Raw genomic sequence first — 12659 nt, forward strand, 5'->3', positions numbered from 1 at the left:
GTATTCTTTTTGTTGCAACACATTTTTGAGATACTGTCCAAAAATAGCATTTGGATTTCAAAAGCAAGATGTAGAGAGAGCTTGACAAAAACGTTTGTATCACTACTGTTTTACCACTGTGTGTTTTCTTTTTAGTTATACAACATAGTTAATTGAGAGTTGACTGAAACCTGTTACTCTTTAGAGGGGAGACCCATAGTTATGCAATTTACTTTTTTCAGTAATGAAGTAGAAAAAATGATGGAGAGACATGAACGTCTCAAGCCGGAAATGTTTGCAGAATTGCTGCAGGCAGCAAATACTGCTGATGACTACAGAAAGTGTCCTGTAAGTAAACAAAAATGTTACATTACTTTAGGATACAAAGGAGAAATTTTTGGGATATTAAATCAGGCTAGAAGTATTCCTCTAAAAGCAGGGTTATGTGTTGCTGTTTCAGAGCAGCAAGCTTGGGGTGAAGAAAGCCCTTGAAGTTATATTTTATTGCTCCAGTTATAGAGATTTCTGCTTTAAGGTGGTGATTGGATATGGAAGTTAAGCTGTAGTCTTCATCAAAGTGTTTTTATGATGAAGAATGTTATCCTTAAATTGTTAGAAACAAACACCGTAACTAAATTTTGGAATTAAAGACATTGCAGAGTTGTTTTGTTGAACTAATTCTTGTGTAGTGACTCACCTTTGGACATGCAGTTTTTAAACACTTTTGTTTTCCCTCCCATCATGGTTTTTGTTTCCTTTTTTCTAGAGTAATTGTGGTCAAAAAATAAAAATTCGTCGTGTTCTTATGAATTGTCCTGAGATTGTAACCATCGGTTTAGTCTGGGATTCAGAACACTCTGATCTGACAGAAGAGGTTATGCGGAATCTGGCAACACAGCTTTATCTTCCGGGGGTATCTGACCTAAAGCTTACTTTTTGCTTTTTCTAGAATTTAATTTTACTTTTTCTTTTACGTATATGAGAATGTATACAAAATAGAAATATTCATATGTATTTTTTATAAGCACAACTTAACTTTATAAGAAGTTTATATGTTTATATAAAGTTTTTCTACTTTTACTGTTCTTTATGATGTGCTGCTTAATGTAGTTTCTCTGAGAGGAAAAAGTCCCGTTGGAAGTGTTTTGTCCTTAAGTACAATGATTAATGTAGGAGACTTCCTGGTTGAAAATCTAGGAATATCATTTTCAGTTTGACACTGTGGAATTATTCCAGAGCATGAATATTTTACTCTTTCAAGTATGCAAAAAAAAAAAAAAAAAAGTTAAAATAGATGTAGCAAGTGCAAAAATCAGTATTTATACTCAGGAAAAATTGTGTAATACAACAGGACATTAAATACCAGCTGCCTTGGTGAAATGCCAGTAGTAGGTCAGGGAATTGAGGCTGTGTTTTACACATGTTTTAAAATATGTAATCATTTTTACAGCTGTTTTATAGGGTTACAGATGAAAATGCCAAAAACAGTGAGCTTTTTCTAGTGGGAATGATTTGCTACACGAGCCGACATTACTGTGCCTTTGCCTTTCACACCAAGAGCTGCAAATGGGTGCTGTTTGATGATGCTAATGTAAAAGAGGTAAATATTGGCTGTACTCCTACTAAATTTTGGGGTCTTTTCTGGAGAGCATTCTTCTGACACCAATGTTGAAGAAAGTCAAATCAACCTTCTTATTTTAACAAACCTTCAGTTTCGTAAGTCAGTTTTTTTAAAATGACCTTTAGAATTTATTTCAGTGCCTTATGGCTGTGCCGTACAAATGCTGAGTGTTTCAGAATGCTCATGCACTTGTCTATTGTTGAATTTGTACTTCTTTTAAAGAAAGGAAGATACTGCCAGCTGTATCCATAGGGGTGATGATCTGATTGTTAGCCCTCATGTAGAACTAGTGCTATCTTTTTGTTGCGATTTCTGTAAACCACTGTGCTAAAATGTTGTATCTTCATGTACATTTGGAATTAGACATTTGGTATCACTTGCTTAATGAATTACTCTTTCCATATTTGGGTTCAGCACTGTTGATAAAGTTTTGGGGTTTTAGTTTGCTGGTTTTTTTCTTAGATTGGAACAAAATGGAAAGATGTGGTATCCAGGTGCATTCGGTGTCACTTCCAGCCATTGCTGCTATTTTATGCTAACCCAGATGGCACAGCTGTGTCTCCAGAAGATGCACCAAAGCAGATTATTCACTGGTCTCAATGCAAGGCAGCAGGAGGAAATGGGGAAGACCTGGGTAATTATATGTATCTTATTTTTTTAATAACAGTGTCAGCTGTATTTCTGAAACGGGGATTATAAAGGAGAAAAAATGGATTGGCTGCTTTGTTCTGTAATATTTTTATCAATCATTATCTAAAGGGTCACAAAAGAAATTAGTGTGTATGCTCAGTATTAGACCTGTTAATAAGGGGATACAAATTAAGACTATTGGGTAATGGGAAAAAAAGATCTTCTAGTGTAGATTGTTTGTAACCACTCAGAACTTCATTAATTTCAGAAGAAAATTGTAGACTACTTGTATATGTGGGTGTTCTTACGTGTGTATTGAAACATTCAAAATACCTTTTATAAATTACATTAAAGGAAACTTTACTTAAGCTTCGTGTACATACTGAGATTTGGAACATGTGTGTTTGTATATGTTTATATATATACACATAGAGCACAGTTCAGAACTTTGGGAAAAATCAGAAGGAGCTTCAGGAAACCTTTTTTCTCTCACATTCATATATAACAGGCCTCGGTATGTAAGAATCCAGTCTTTTGGTTCTGTAGTTTGTACTGGTGTCTTGGGTTGGCTTTTTAAATTTAATACTAAGCATAATTTACAAGTAACTTAAATAAAAGCCAAATTGAATTTGACTTGTTAGTGTTCACATCGTGTGTAGCAATAGAACATAGATTACTTCAGGGAGCAAAGAATTGAGAACCCTGTTTCACTGCAGGTTACCACTATAAATACGGCAGTATATAAAATATTACAGAACCCTATTGCCTAGTATATTGAAATGTAGTGTGGTTTCTGGTGATGTTTCTCTTCTGTCTTTTTAATCCACAATTAAAAAGCTTTCTCTTTTTTTTTTTTTTTCAATTTAGATATTGGAAATTTAAATAAGGAAGCCTTTTATTTCTAAAGATAAATATGTTGTTTGACAGGATTTGAAAAGCATTCTGCTGCTAAATCAGATCATGTGAAAGAGAATGGAATTGGAGACTCCGCTAATCAAAGGAGTAATAAAAAACTTCAGCCAGATAATCCAGCATTCAGCAGAAGCCATATTCAAGCAAGTGGTGGTAGAGGTCCAGGTATGTATTCCCTACTCCCACCCCCAAAACACCGAACAGGGTATGTCTTATTACAAAATATTTCAATTGATAGCATTTCAGGTGGGTTCTAACCTCAGGACTAGAACTATTTCTAAGGGAAGAATTCCATCATTGATTTAGTTCTTATTCAAAGATTCATTCAATGTTTAAGTAATATCTGAATATCTGCCATGGAACGCTAACTTTTCCAGAGAACTGTAAATGCAGAATATTTACTACCCTTGTTATTCTTTAACTAAAGTGGCTCTCAAGGCCTTGTTCCATTTCTCAAACATTGTCAAGCTTCCAGTAATGTGGTTGATTAAAAGGCATATTAGTGGTTTGAGGCTGAGGTGTGGCTCTGTGGATCACTGGCTACTTGAGGAGTGCTTTTCCCCAGCAGTACTCACGTGATATCAGCATTATTTGTAGTCCTGTGTGTTAATGGACTTGATCTTATGGTTGGAAAAAAATCTCATGGTCTTAATCTGTGTTAAATAATTCATTAGTCTGTTTAAGTAGTCCTAACACTAAAAACTAAATCTTATAGTCCAAATATGTGTGTTTTGGTGATGAATGACTTTTGAGTAATGGTGTTTGACAAGAAGTATTTTTTGCAGCCAAGTTAGGATACAGTGATCAAAAGGACAGGCTAAAGGACTTATCCAGAGAGTGTGCCCAGAAAGCTGCTGACATGAAAAACTTCACATCTTTACGAAAAGATACAGACAGAGGACCAAGGAAAGAGTCTGGCAGACAAAGAGGTACATTTTAAAAATCTAACCAGAGAACAGTTGATTGAAAAACTTGTAGTGTCAATGCTGCTTGTGCAGATTTTTTTCTCCTTTTAAGAGACCACACTGTAAGATTAAAGTTTCCCAGTTTTCAGTATTCTGAAATGCATACTGGATTTTTAGAGATACTGTAAGAGACTTTAGGACTGTAACAATATCTGTTAAATGATTGCTGCCATCCTGGAAGTGTCTAAGGCCAGGTTGCATGGGGCTCTGAGCAACCTGGTCTGGTGGAAGGTGTCCCTGCCTGTGGCAGGGCAGTTGGAACTTGGATGATTAATAAAGTCCATTTCAACACAAATCATTCTATGAAATATTAATGAGAACTTTAATGGAGCTTTTTTTCCTTTTTGTTCTTGCAAGACTTGCTGGGGGAAGACCGTTCCAGTGCTAAGTCAGGGTCTCCTCCGGTTGGAAGTGGACTGAGGCACTGCCCAGATCAGCGGATCTACAGCAGCCAGGGAAGGGGCCCCTACAAGCACGACAACCAAGCACCTCACCAAGCAAAGCTTTCTGCACATGTGCTTGGATCAAACAAAACAGAACCTTTTCCTGCTGGAGAGAAACCAGTGACAAGGACACGGACCAATGGAGTCACTGGCTACGATACGGACACCAGTCAAGACTGCAGGGACAAAGGAAGTATCAGCAGCAGGAGCAGGAGTAAAGGTTGGAAACCAATGCGAGAGACACTGAATGTAGACAGCATTTTCAGTGAGACTGAGAAAAAACAGCACAGCCCAAAGCACAAAGCAAACCTGAGCAGTAAATCTAAGCATGAAAAGGAGCGGAGCTTTAATCACTGGCCAAAGGAAAACCAAATGCAGAAGGGTTTAATGACTATATATGAAGATGAGACAAAACAGGATACAGGAAGTCGAAGTTCACTGGATTCTGAGGGAAAAGGGAATGCTGAAAAAAGCAAAGGATTTACAGAGAGAAAACTCCATGGTGATAACTGGCAAATTCAGAGGACAGAATCTGGGTATGAAAGCAGTGACCATATCAGCAACGGATCTGCAAATCCAGACTCTCCTATTATCGAAGGAATCAATACAGCAGATGCCAAGATTGTGAAGGAAAGTGCTTCCTGCAGGTAATGCTAGTGCTCTTCGAGCTTGCATAGGTTGTATTTATGGAAAAATAACCTGTTCTAAAGTTTGTGTTGTTTAAAATCAAAACCACCCAGGAAAACGTGCTTTGCAACTTGCTTGAAGTCAGGTATGTGGAAAGCTAAAGTGTATCTAGAAAAAAGGGTGCGGGCAATTAAGTGTTCAATTTACCTTCGCTCTGGTTCTGTTTGGGAGGCGCTGAGCCAGTCAGTGAGGCCCTGAGCCTGAACTGCTAAGCTGTGCTGAGGGGCAGGGTGTGTTCATTTGTAATAATTGCTACACTCTTACGAGATTTTTAGACTGCGTGTAACTTTCCATCTGTAATGGAAAAAATACAGTGTCCATATAAATCACACCTGTAACATTGGTACAGACAGGCCCTGAAAAGGGGATGGGAATGGCAGTAGGTGAATCTTGGGTGCTGTTACCAGTCACAGTGCAGAAATTCAGTTTTCTAGATCACCTCAGACACATACTGATCACTTGGTAATTGACTGACCCGTTGGAAATAAATCTTTGCTGAAAAGTATAAAATTACTAAAACTGGCTGGACTTGATGATCTGAAGAGGTCCATTCCAACTTAAATCTGTGATGCTGTGAAATCAAGTTATAATCCTTCCACATGAAGTTTTCAGTATTGTGTATCTCAAACTGTATGTGGAATGTAGATCCTTCTAAAACCCATTCATTCTTGTTTCAGATCTTGTTTATATCCATAAAACGGAAGAGCACAGCTGGGAGCCCAAGCCTAGTCACTTTGATAGATCTAATTTGATGGATCCAAGCAAATTTTCAGGCATATATTTTCATGGCAACCTATTTCACAGGAAAAGAGAATGGCAAATAATAGGATATGAAAAGGCCTTGACCTCCCTTCCCTTTCTCCCACTCTTTCCCTCCCACCAAACTGTACAAAATCCCACTATGCAAAAACCTGATGGGCTTTTATTGGCTAATGACATAATTATGTATAACACTACTCCAACTCATGGTTTTATTTTGTGTTTGACAGGTGCCTCAAACAGTGGTTTTGACAGTTTAAACTCATTTTTAAGCATGCCCATGAGGCAATGGGACACCCAAATGTGTCATTTTGTGAGAGAGAATATGATAAATTTAAAACAGCATAGTTCATTAAGAAGCTGCTTATGCTGTTGTTTAAACATTTGTCAAATAAAGAAAAAAACATACGTTATCAAAATACAGCTGACTTCCTGGGACTTCCAGAAGTGCTTTATATGATTGGTAATTTCAACTGGCTGGCAATACTTACTAGTTTCCTGCTAACCTTTCAGACTCTCTCATAAACCCAAAAATATATAAACTAATTATTTGAAAGTTCTTTTAAAAAGTGGAAAAAAATTACTGTTTTGTTTTTAACTGCATTCTTCATGTTTCTTTCAGTGTTTTTCTTGTTTTCCTGTCCTGTCAATAAGAGGGGTTAGTTTAATTGAATTCTTGCCACTGTGTATCTCTTCCCTGCCTTACTCTTGCAGAAGGTAGGAGTTGGCAGGGTGTTTGTCAGCCCCCTATCTGGATTAGTCATGCGTATTTTCTGCTTATCTAAACCAGCAAGATTTAGTAAATCCTCTGATAATTTTTTTTTTTCTCTCCTTTTGAGTTAGCAGCTGTGATCTTCCAGTTGTATTCCAGTTTGAGGGGAAGAATAATTAAATGAAAATCACTAGGAATGAGATACCAAGTGGCAATCACAACTTCTAATGATATTTGTTATCAAAACAAAGTATTAACGAATAGCAAATTATCAAACTAGGAAAATGGACAAGATGGAATGCTGATTAACAGGTTACACTTACTGAAGATATTGATACCTACAAATAAGTTGGATTGGATGACCAGTGGTGTCTGTTCCACAGTTTAAGTGTTGTAATCCCATATGTGCTTCTTTTACAGCGAACAGAACTTGCCAACCAAAAAAGCTGACAGTGTGTTACATTCAGCACCTGAGCAGAACAGAAACTTCCATGGTAAGAACCCATATAAAAATTAAGTTTTCAGAAACTATCATATATGTACCAGAATTTCTATTCCCCCAACCCCCAAAAAAACCTAATACAAATGACATGGTAGTTTGGTTCACTCCCTGTGGTTTCCCCCAAAAAGTTTCTAGGAGCTTCCTTGGAGGATACTAAGCAAGACTTTTATTTTTTTTTTTTAAGATATCTGGGTGGACTGTGGCACCATTTGTTTTCCTCCTAGATATGAAGCAGTATCAGGAAGAAACACTTGTAATAAGGAAGTCCACTTCCTTTTACATACTAATATGTCTGCTGGGGTTTTATAAAGTTGATAAATGCCTTGGCATATAAGTATTTTAGGTCAGTCTGAGGCCAGCCAAAATCATTATCTGCTGTTGCTGAAACAATGGGAGGGTGCTTGTACAAAGAGGGGCAATAAATATGAGGCCACTTCCTCAGGAAACATTTGATTTTTATAGATATCATACTTCTTTTCAAATAATGTATAGTATAGCTTCTCCTAGGATTTAAAGTGGGGGGTGGGGGTGTTGCCATACCACTTCTACGTTTTCTGTACATATTCTAATCTATTTTTTGGTGCAGAAAGAGAACTAATTTGGTGTTTGCTTATTTTGATGACCCAAAACAAAAAAAATGAGTCGCAAACTCCATTAATGGGATGCAAAGGTCTGGTTCTGCATGAGATTTATTCTGCTTTAGTTCCGTACGATACCATTCTTATCAAACACAGTTGGATAGGAAAAAGGGAAAAAAGTCACCAGTGAAAAATACTTAAAATACTCTTCAGGCATGAGAAATGGGTGGGTTAAAACAATGGACTGTTGTCTGGAGAGAATACTTAAGTACACTTAAAGCTTTCAACATGCATCCTACGTTTTTCTTAAAAAAGTGTAGTGATTCCAGGTGATCCTCAGAGTTATCATAAAAAATTGATGATAGGATCCAACCTATTCAGTTATTCTAATTCAGTAACAAATTATTAAAAAGCTCTTTTAAAAAATGCATGTATTTAACTTAGTTTTGGAAAATAATACTTTTAATGGAAGTGATCAATGGACCGAAAAGAGATCTGAAGAATTTGATAATTTCACAGGTATGTGGGGTTAAAGACTTATTTGGACTCAGTTTTTGGGCTGTCTAAAAAGTGTGTCAGGACACCTTTAGCAAGGACAACAGGTATCAGTTGTATTACCTTATTTTCCATCTCCGAATAGTCTGAACGAGACAGGTAGGTAAATATCAGACAGACTCACAGAAAATGGGACTTTAAAAAACAAATGCTCAGTCCTTTCTGAGAGGGGAATGGAATATAAGAAATCTTTGTTAGGCTCTCATGGCAACTCCAAAAAAATATATCTGAGTGGTTTTTTTTGTGTGGAAAACTTCTTATGGAAATAATGTTGGACTTCTAATTATGCCCACCGTTGGTAGTGCTTTACCAGCTCCTTGTTTTTTAGTAGAGCTGAATGAGGCTACTGTTCAGCACTTGAGGAATTCTGTCCCTGACTTACAAAAATAAACTTATTGTCAGAACATTATAAAGATAGAAACACTGGATCACACAGTGACTGGGAGATCAAATGGCTGCTCCTTACACGGGCAGTAAGCAGTAGATAACTGTAGTACTGAAGCAAAAGGTCCCACAAGGCCAATCCCTAAATTGTGTGGTTAGATTTTGGCAGGAAAATGTAAATATTGAGTAAGCAGATGTAGTATCTATGATTTATATTAATCACTTTGCGTTTATGAAGTTTGAACTTGTGAGCTCAGGAGGCAAAATTTTTATTGTGTTTAGAGAACTTGAGACATGAGTAGTGTGAGGAGAAAATTAACAACCTCCTGTTCTGCAAGTTAGATTACTAATTTTGATGGTTTTCCCATTGTTTTTAATGGTTTTCCCATTGTTCAGTTCAACAGCATGAGACAACTCAAACTGAAATCTAGAATCATTCTGAAGATCTGATTAGTGTGTGAAGAAGAATACAAATTGCCTTTGCTTGTTGTGTCACTTCAGAAAACCCCACAAACCAACCATAACTCTGAAAAAGACAGCTCATATGCTTAGGAAAACTGTACCTTTATAGTAATAATTCAAAACATGCAACTGCACGTAAGGAAAACCAGTTCTTACCCTTATGGTGCAGTCAGTGTACGTGAATGCCAAGTTTCAAGAAATGAGTGGAGAACTAAATCTTGTAGCTACTTAGCTTGCTTACCATGAAACAGAAACAAAGAAATGCTTTTCTGGAATGTCTTTAAATGATAGAAGAACAATATATAGGAAAGATTTTGCGACTGAGTGTTGCTCCAAAAGTAAAGTTTCTAGAATATAAGAATTTTTTTTTAAGGAGATTGGTCACTGTTTTTTAGAAATAATATTCCATTTTGGGCAAGTTATAACATACATATTACTTCCTTGACTGAGAGATTGTTGTTGTTCCACATTTCCAAAGCTTCCAATAAGTTTGGCTGTCATTTCAACTGAATACAGAAAATGTCTAGGCTAAGAGAGAGGAATTTGCCACAATATTTGTTACAAAAAGTATTACTTTTGTTGTTGGTTTTTTTTAGTGACAACTTGGGAAATATTAAAAAAAATCCAGGAAATGTGCAGCTAAAACACATAAAGAGGAAGTTGAATTTAATGTGGAGTTGAGTTTTTGTTGGAGGTTTTTGTAGGGGTTTTGTATTTATTTTCAGTTCAGCTTTTTTCTCAACAGAAACTGGACTTGGCAGATTTTTGCACATGTTCTGTATGTGTAAATGGAGACACTAAACAAGACCTTGTCTGTCCTACCTGTGGGCTGTAGAATGGATGCTAATCTTTTGAAAATCTGAATTGACTACCCAGATGTGAAAATGAATGTTTGTAAATGTTAAAAGCAGATCAGATTATATGTCAGAAGGCAATAATTACCTTTCATTTATTGCTCAGCTCTTTACGAGCCATTGATAAGGATGCCGAGCTCCAGCTGAGCAGGGCTTGTGTGTCCCATATTTAGGTTTGCAGAGATCGTAGAGCCAAAATTCCCAATCGAGCCGGCGTCTGGTTTTAACCGTGCATGGCTGTCCTGTCAGCAGAAAGGAAAATAACACATCTATTTTTAAGTTCGCTGGAATTCCGCAGGCACAAAGCACCTGGTGCGGCTGGCCGTGCTCGAGGGAGCCGCTCGCTTGCCTCTGCTGCCGCCTGCCGGCCGCTTGCGGCACTGCCCTGGGAGCCTGCGGAGTCCTCCGGGAGCTGGGCTTGGAGTGAAAATCACCAGTCTGCACTAGAAGGAAGTGTTTCTGTGTGAAATGTAACCTCAGTGTTGGTTATCTCACTGTTAGGTAGCTCTGTGGCACACAAGCGGTTTCGAACCTTCAGGTTAAATACTTGTCCCTTCTATGGGCTCATTCAGTAAGAATATTTTCCCATAAATATGATTTCTAAGGCTGTGGTATTGTTTATTGTGACTTTTTTTTTTTTAATCTCAAGACTTGCAGGAAAGCCATATGGGGGCTTTGTCTCCTGTGCTATATGCTGCTTTAGCCTCTATTACCTGTGTCCTTGGTCAAAGCTTTCATGTCTTTAGTTTCACATCACCTAAAGAATAGGGCAGATATTGAGCCTCAAAACGAGTATCACCAAACACCAACACCCAAAGTTTTCAGTTTAGTTTTGCTCTGTTGTTGGGGTTTTAAGTCATATGTTCATAAGTCTAAAGTTCTAAGACTTTAAATATTTAAACTTAGGGAAACAAGTGAAATAGGTGTAGCAGTTGTGAGTCTAGTCTGTACACAGACAAAATAAGCCATTACAATAATAATAATAATGATAATACTGAGGAGAAGAAGAAGCCATTTCTTTGAGTGGCTTCAGAGCCACTTCAGGACTGATATTAATGGGCTAATCATGGCATTACTTGCCATATACTTGGAGTATCTATGTCTAAACAAATAGACTGCTGCTTGTCACTTGCCAAGAGAGTGTTTTATTCTGTGTGGTGTTGACATGAATACTTCAATGCTTCCTTTATTTCCAGCTCATTAGGAGCTGCCTTGTTCAGAACTTGTGTATTTTCAAGGAATGGTTCTTTGCCTGGGAAGAAGGAGCTTCTGGAGGAGGAGTGCAGTAGTGCTGGCCCAGGCACTCAGTGCTGTGTTTGGGGCACATGGGTGACAGTGCTCTTTGTCTGCCCAGTCTCTCTGTGAGCCTTACAGTCTTGCTTTAGGGTTTGAATTGTTTCAAAGGATGTATTTCTGTAAAACCCACAAACAACAGAACAACCTAGACCTCAGTCTCTACAGTATTCATTCTATTTAATTATTATAACACAATATGAATCTTTAGAAGTCATACATAGTTCTTATTTTGTAATTTCAATGACTTTAGATGTCATAATAAGCAATAAACATGCTTTTAGTAAAAGCTTCTTTTGAAAATGTGCTTTAGTCAGATTAAATATTAAGGTGATCTTGAAAACATATCTACAGGACTTCAAAATTGTCATAATTACTTATTTTCTGGTAAGAACACCCAGAAAATTTCCTCCAGCTTCTAAGATCTGACCACCTGTGACAGATTATCTTCAAAATGGTTTTGATTAATCTCAAATTTTGAAAGAGATTGTTCTGTTGTATTTTGTTTGTTTCTGTAACCTCTGAGGAATTATAAAGAAGGAATTGGACTGTATATCTGTTAATATTGCAGTATTTTCTTTTCTAGCCCCAGATTTGAGGAAAGACCAGATCAGTTCCGAAGTTAACTACAAACCTCATCCTCATGCTGGTTTCCCAACAGAATTATATTTGCAGGTGCCCAGTCCTCCAGTAAAGAGGTAACCAGTACTGGCATGTTCCTCTGTTAAAGTTCAAAAATACTGAATGTTGTAATATTACGATGATCAGTATTAAGCATTGAAGAGTTAAGGTATTCAATATTTTTGACAGGCAATTCCTTTTGAATTTTGCATAATTGATGGGTCTAAATTCTCTCTGTCTTTAATTTTGATGCTGTCAATGTCACCATTAGGGGATTTTAAACCATCTTACCAGAAAGAGGGATTTAACATTTTTCTGTTTGGAATTATATGTAACATGCAGTGATTAACCAATTTATGGTTAGTGCAATCACCCCATAAAGCTTTGAAAAGTCTGTCTGGAAGGGGGGAAAAGTTGATTTGTGTTTAGAAGCTGCTGCTGTACCTTGTTGTTTCTAATATGAACACTATGTGCTCAGTATCTCCTAAAACTCAAGAATCTAAATACAAATTTATCAACTGGAAGTAACATGCAGTATTTGAAAAATGCATGTATCAGAGTCATGAGGATGTTCAGAAGAGAGCAGAGGTCATATTTGACATAGTCCTGAATGTTGAAGGAATTCATCTTGCCTTCTTAGGGCACATTTACATTTCTAATGAAAGAAACTTTGGAGTAATTTAATACAACTTGTACTCCAAG

General features: G+C 37.1%; 1 protein-coding gene across 2 annotated transcripts in view; it reads left to right on the forward strand.

Annotated features, from left to right (window-relative positions):
- USP53 (ubiquitin specific peptidase 53) overlaps positions 1-12659 on the forward strand; it is a 29898-nt gene that overhangs the window by 13462 nt on the left and 3777 nt on the right. For both annotated transcript variants that reach the window (XM_082281618.1, XM_082281619.1), the window contains exons 7-15: positions 222-327; positions 746-892; positions 1430-1579; positions 2063-2234; positions 3158-3307; positions 3928-4071; positions 4465-5197; positions 7129-7202; positions 11923-12034. In XM_082281618.1, the coding sequence (XP_082137744.1) occupies positions 222-327; positions 746-892; positions 1430-1579; positions 2063-2234; positions 3158-3307; positions 3928-4071; positions 4465-5197; positions 7129-7202; positions 11923-12034 (1788 nt within the window). The remainder of the gene's footprint in view (positions 1-221; positions 328-745; positions 893-1429; positions 1580-2062; positions 2235-3157; positions 3308-3927; positions 4072-4464; positions 5198-7128; positions 7203-11922; positions 12035-12659) is intronic.

Source organism: Coloeus monedula (assembly GCF_965178545.1).
Source record: "Coloeus monedula genome assembly, chromosome: 5".
Lineage (NCBI taxonomy): Eukaryota > Metazoa > Chordata > Aves > Passeriformes > Corvidae > Coloeus > Coloeus monedula.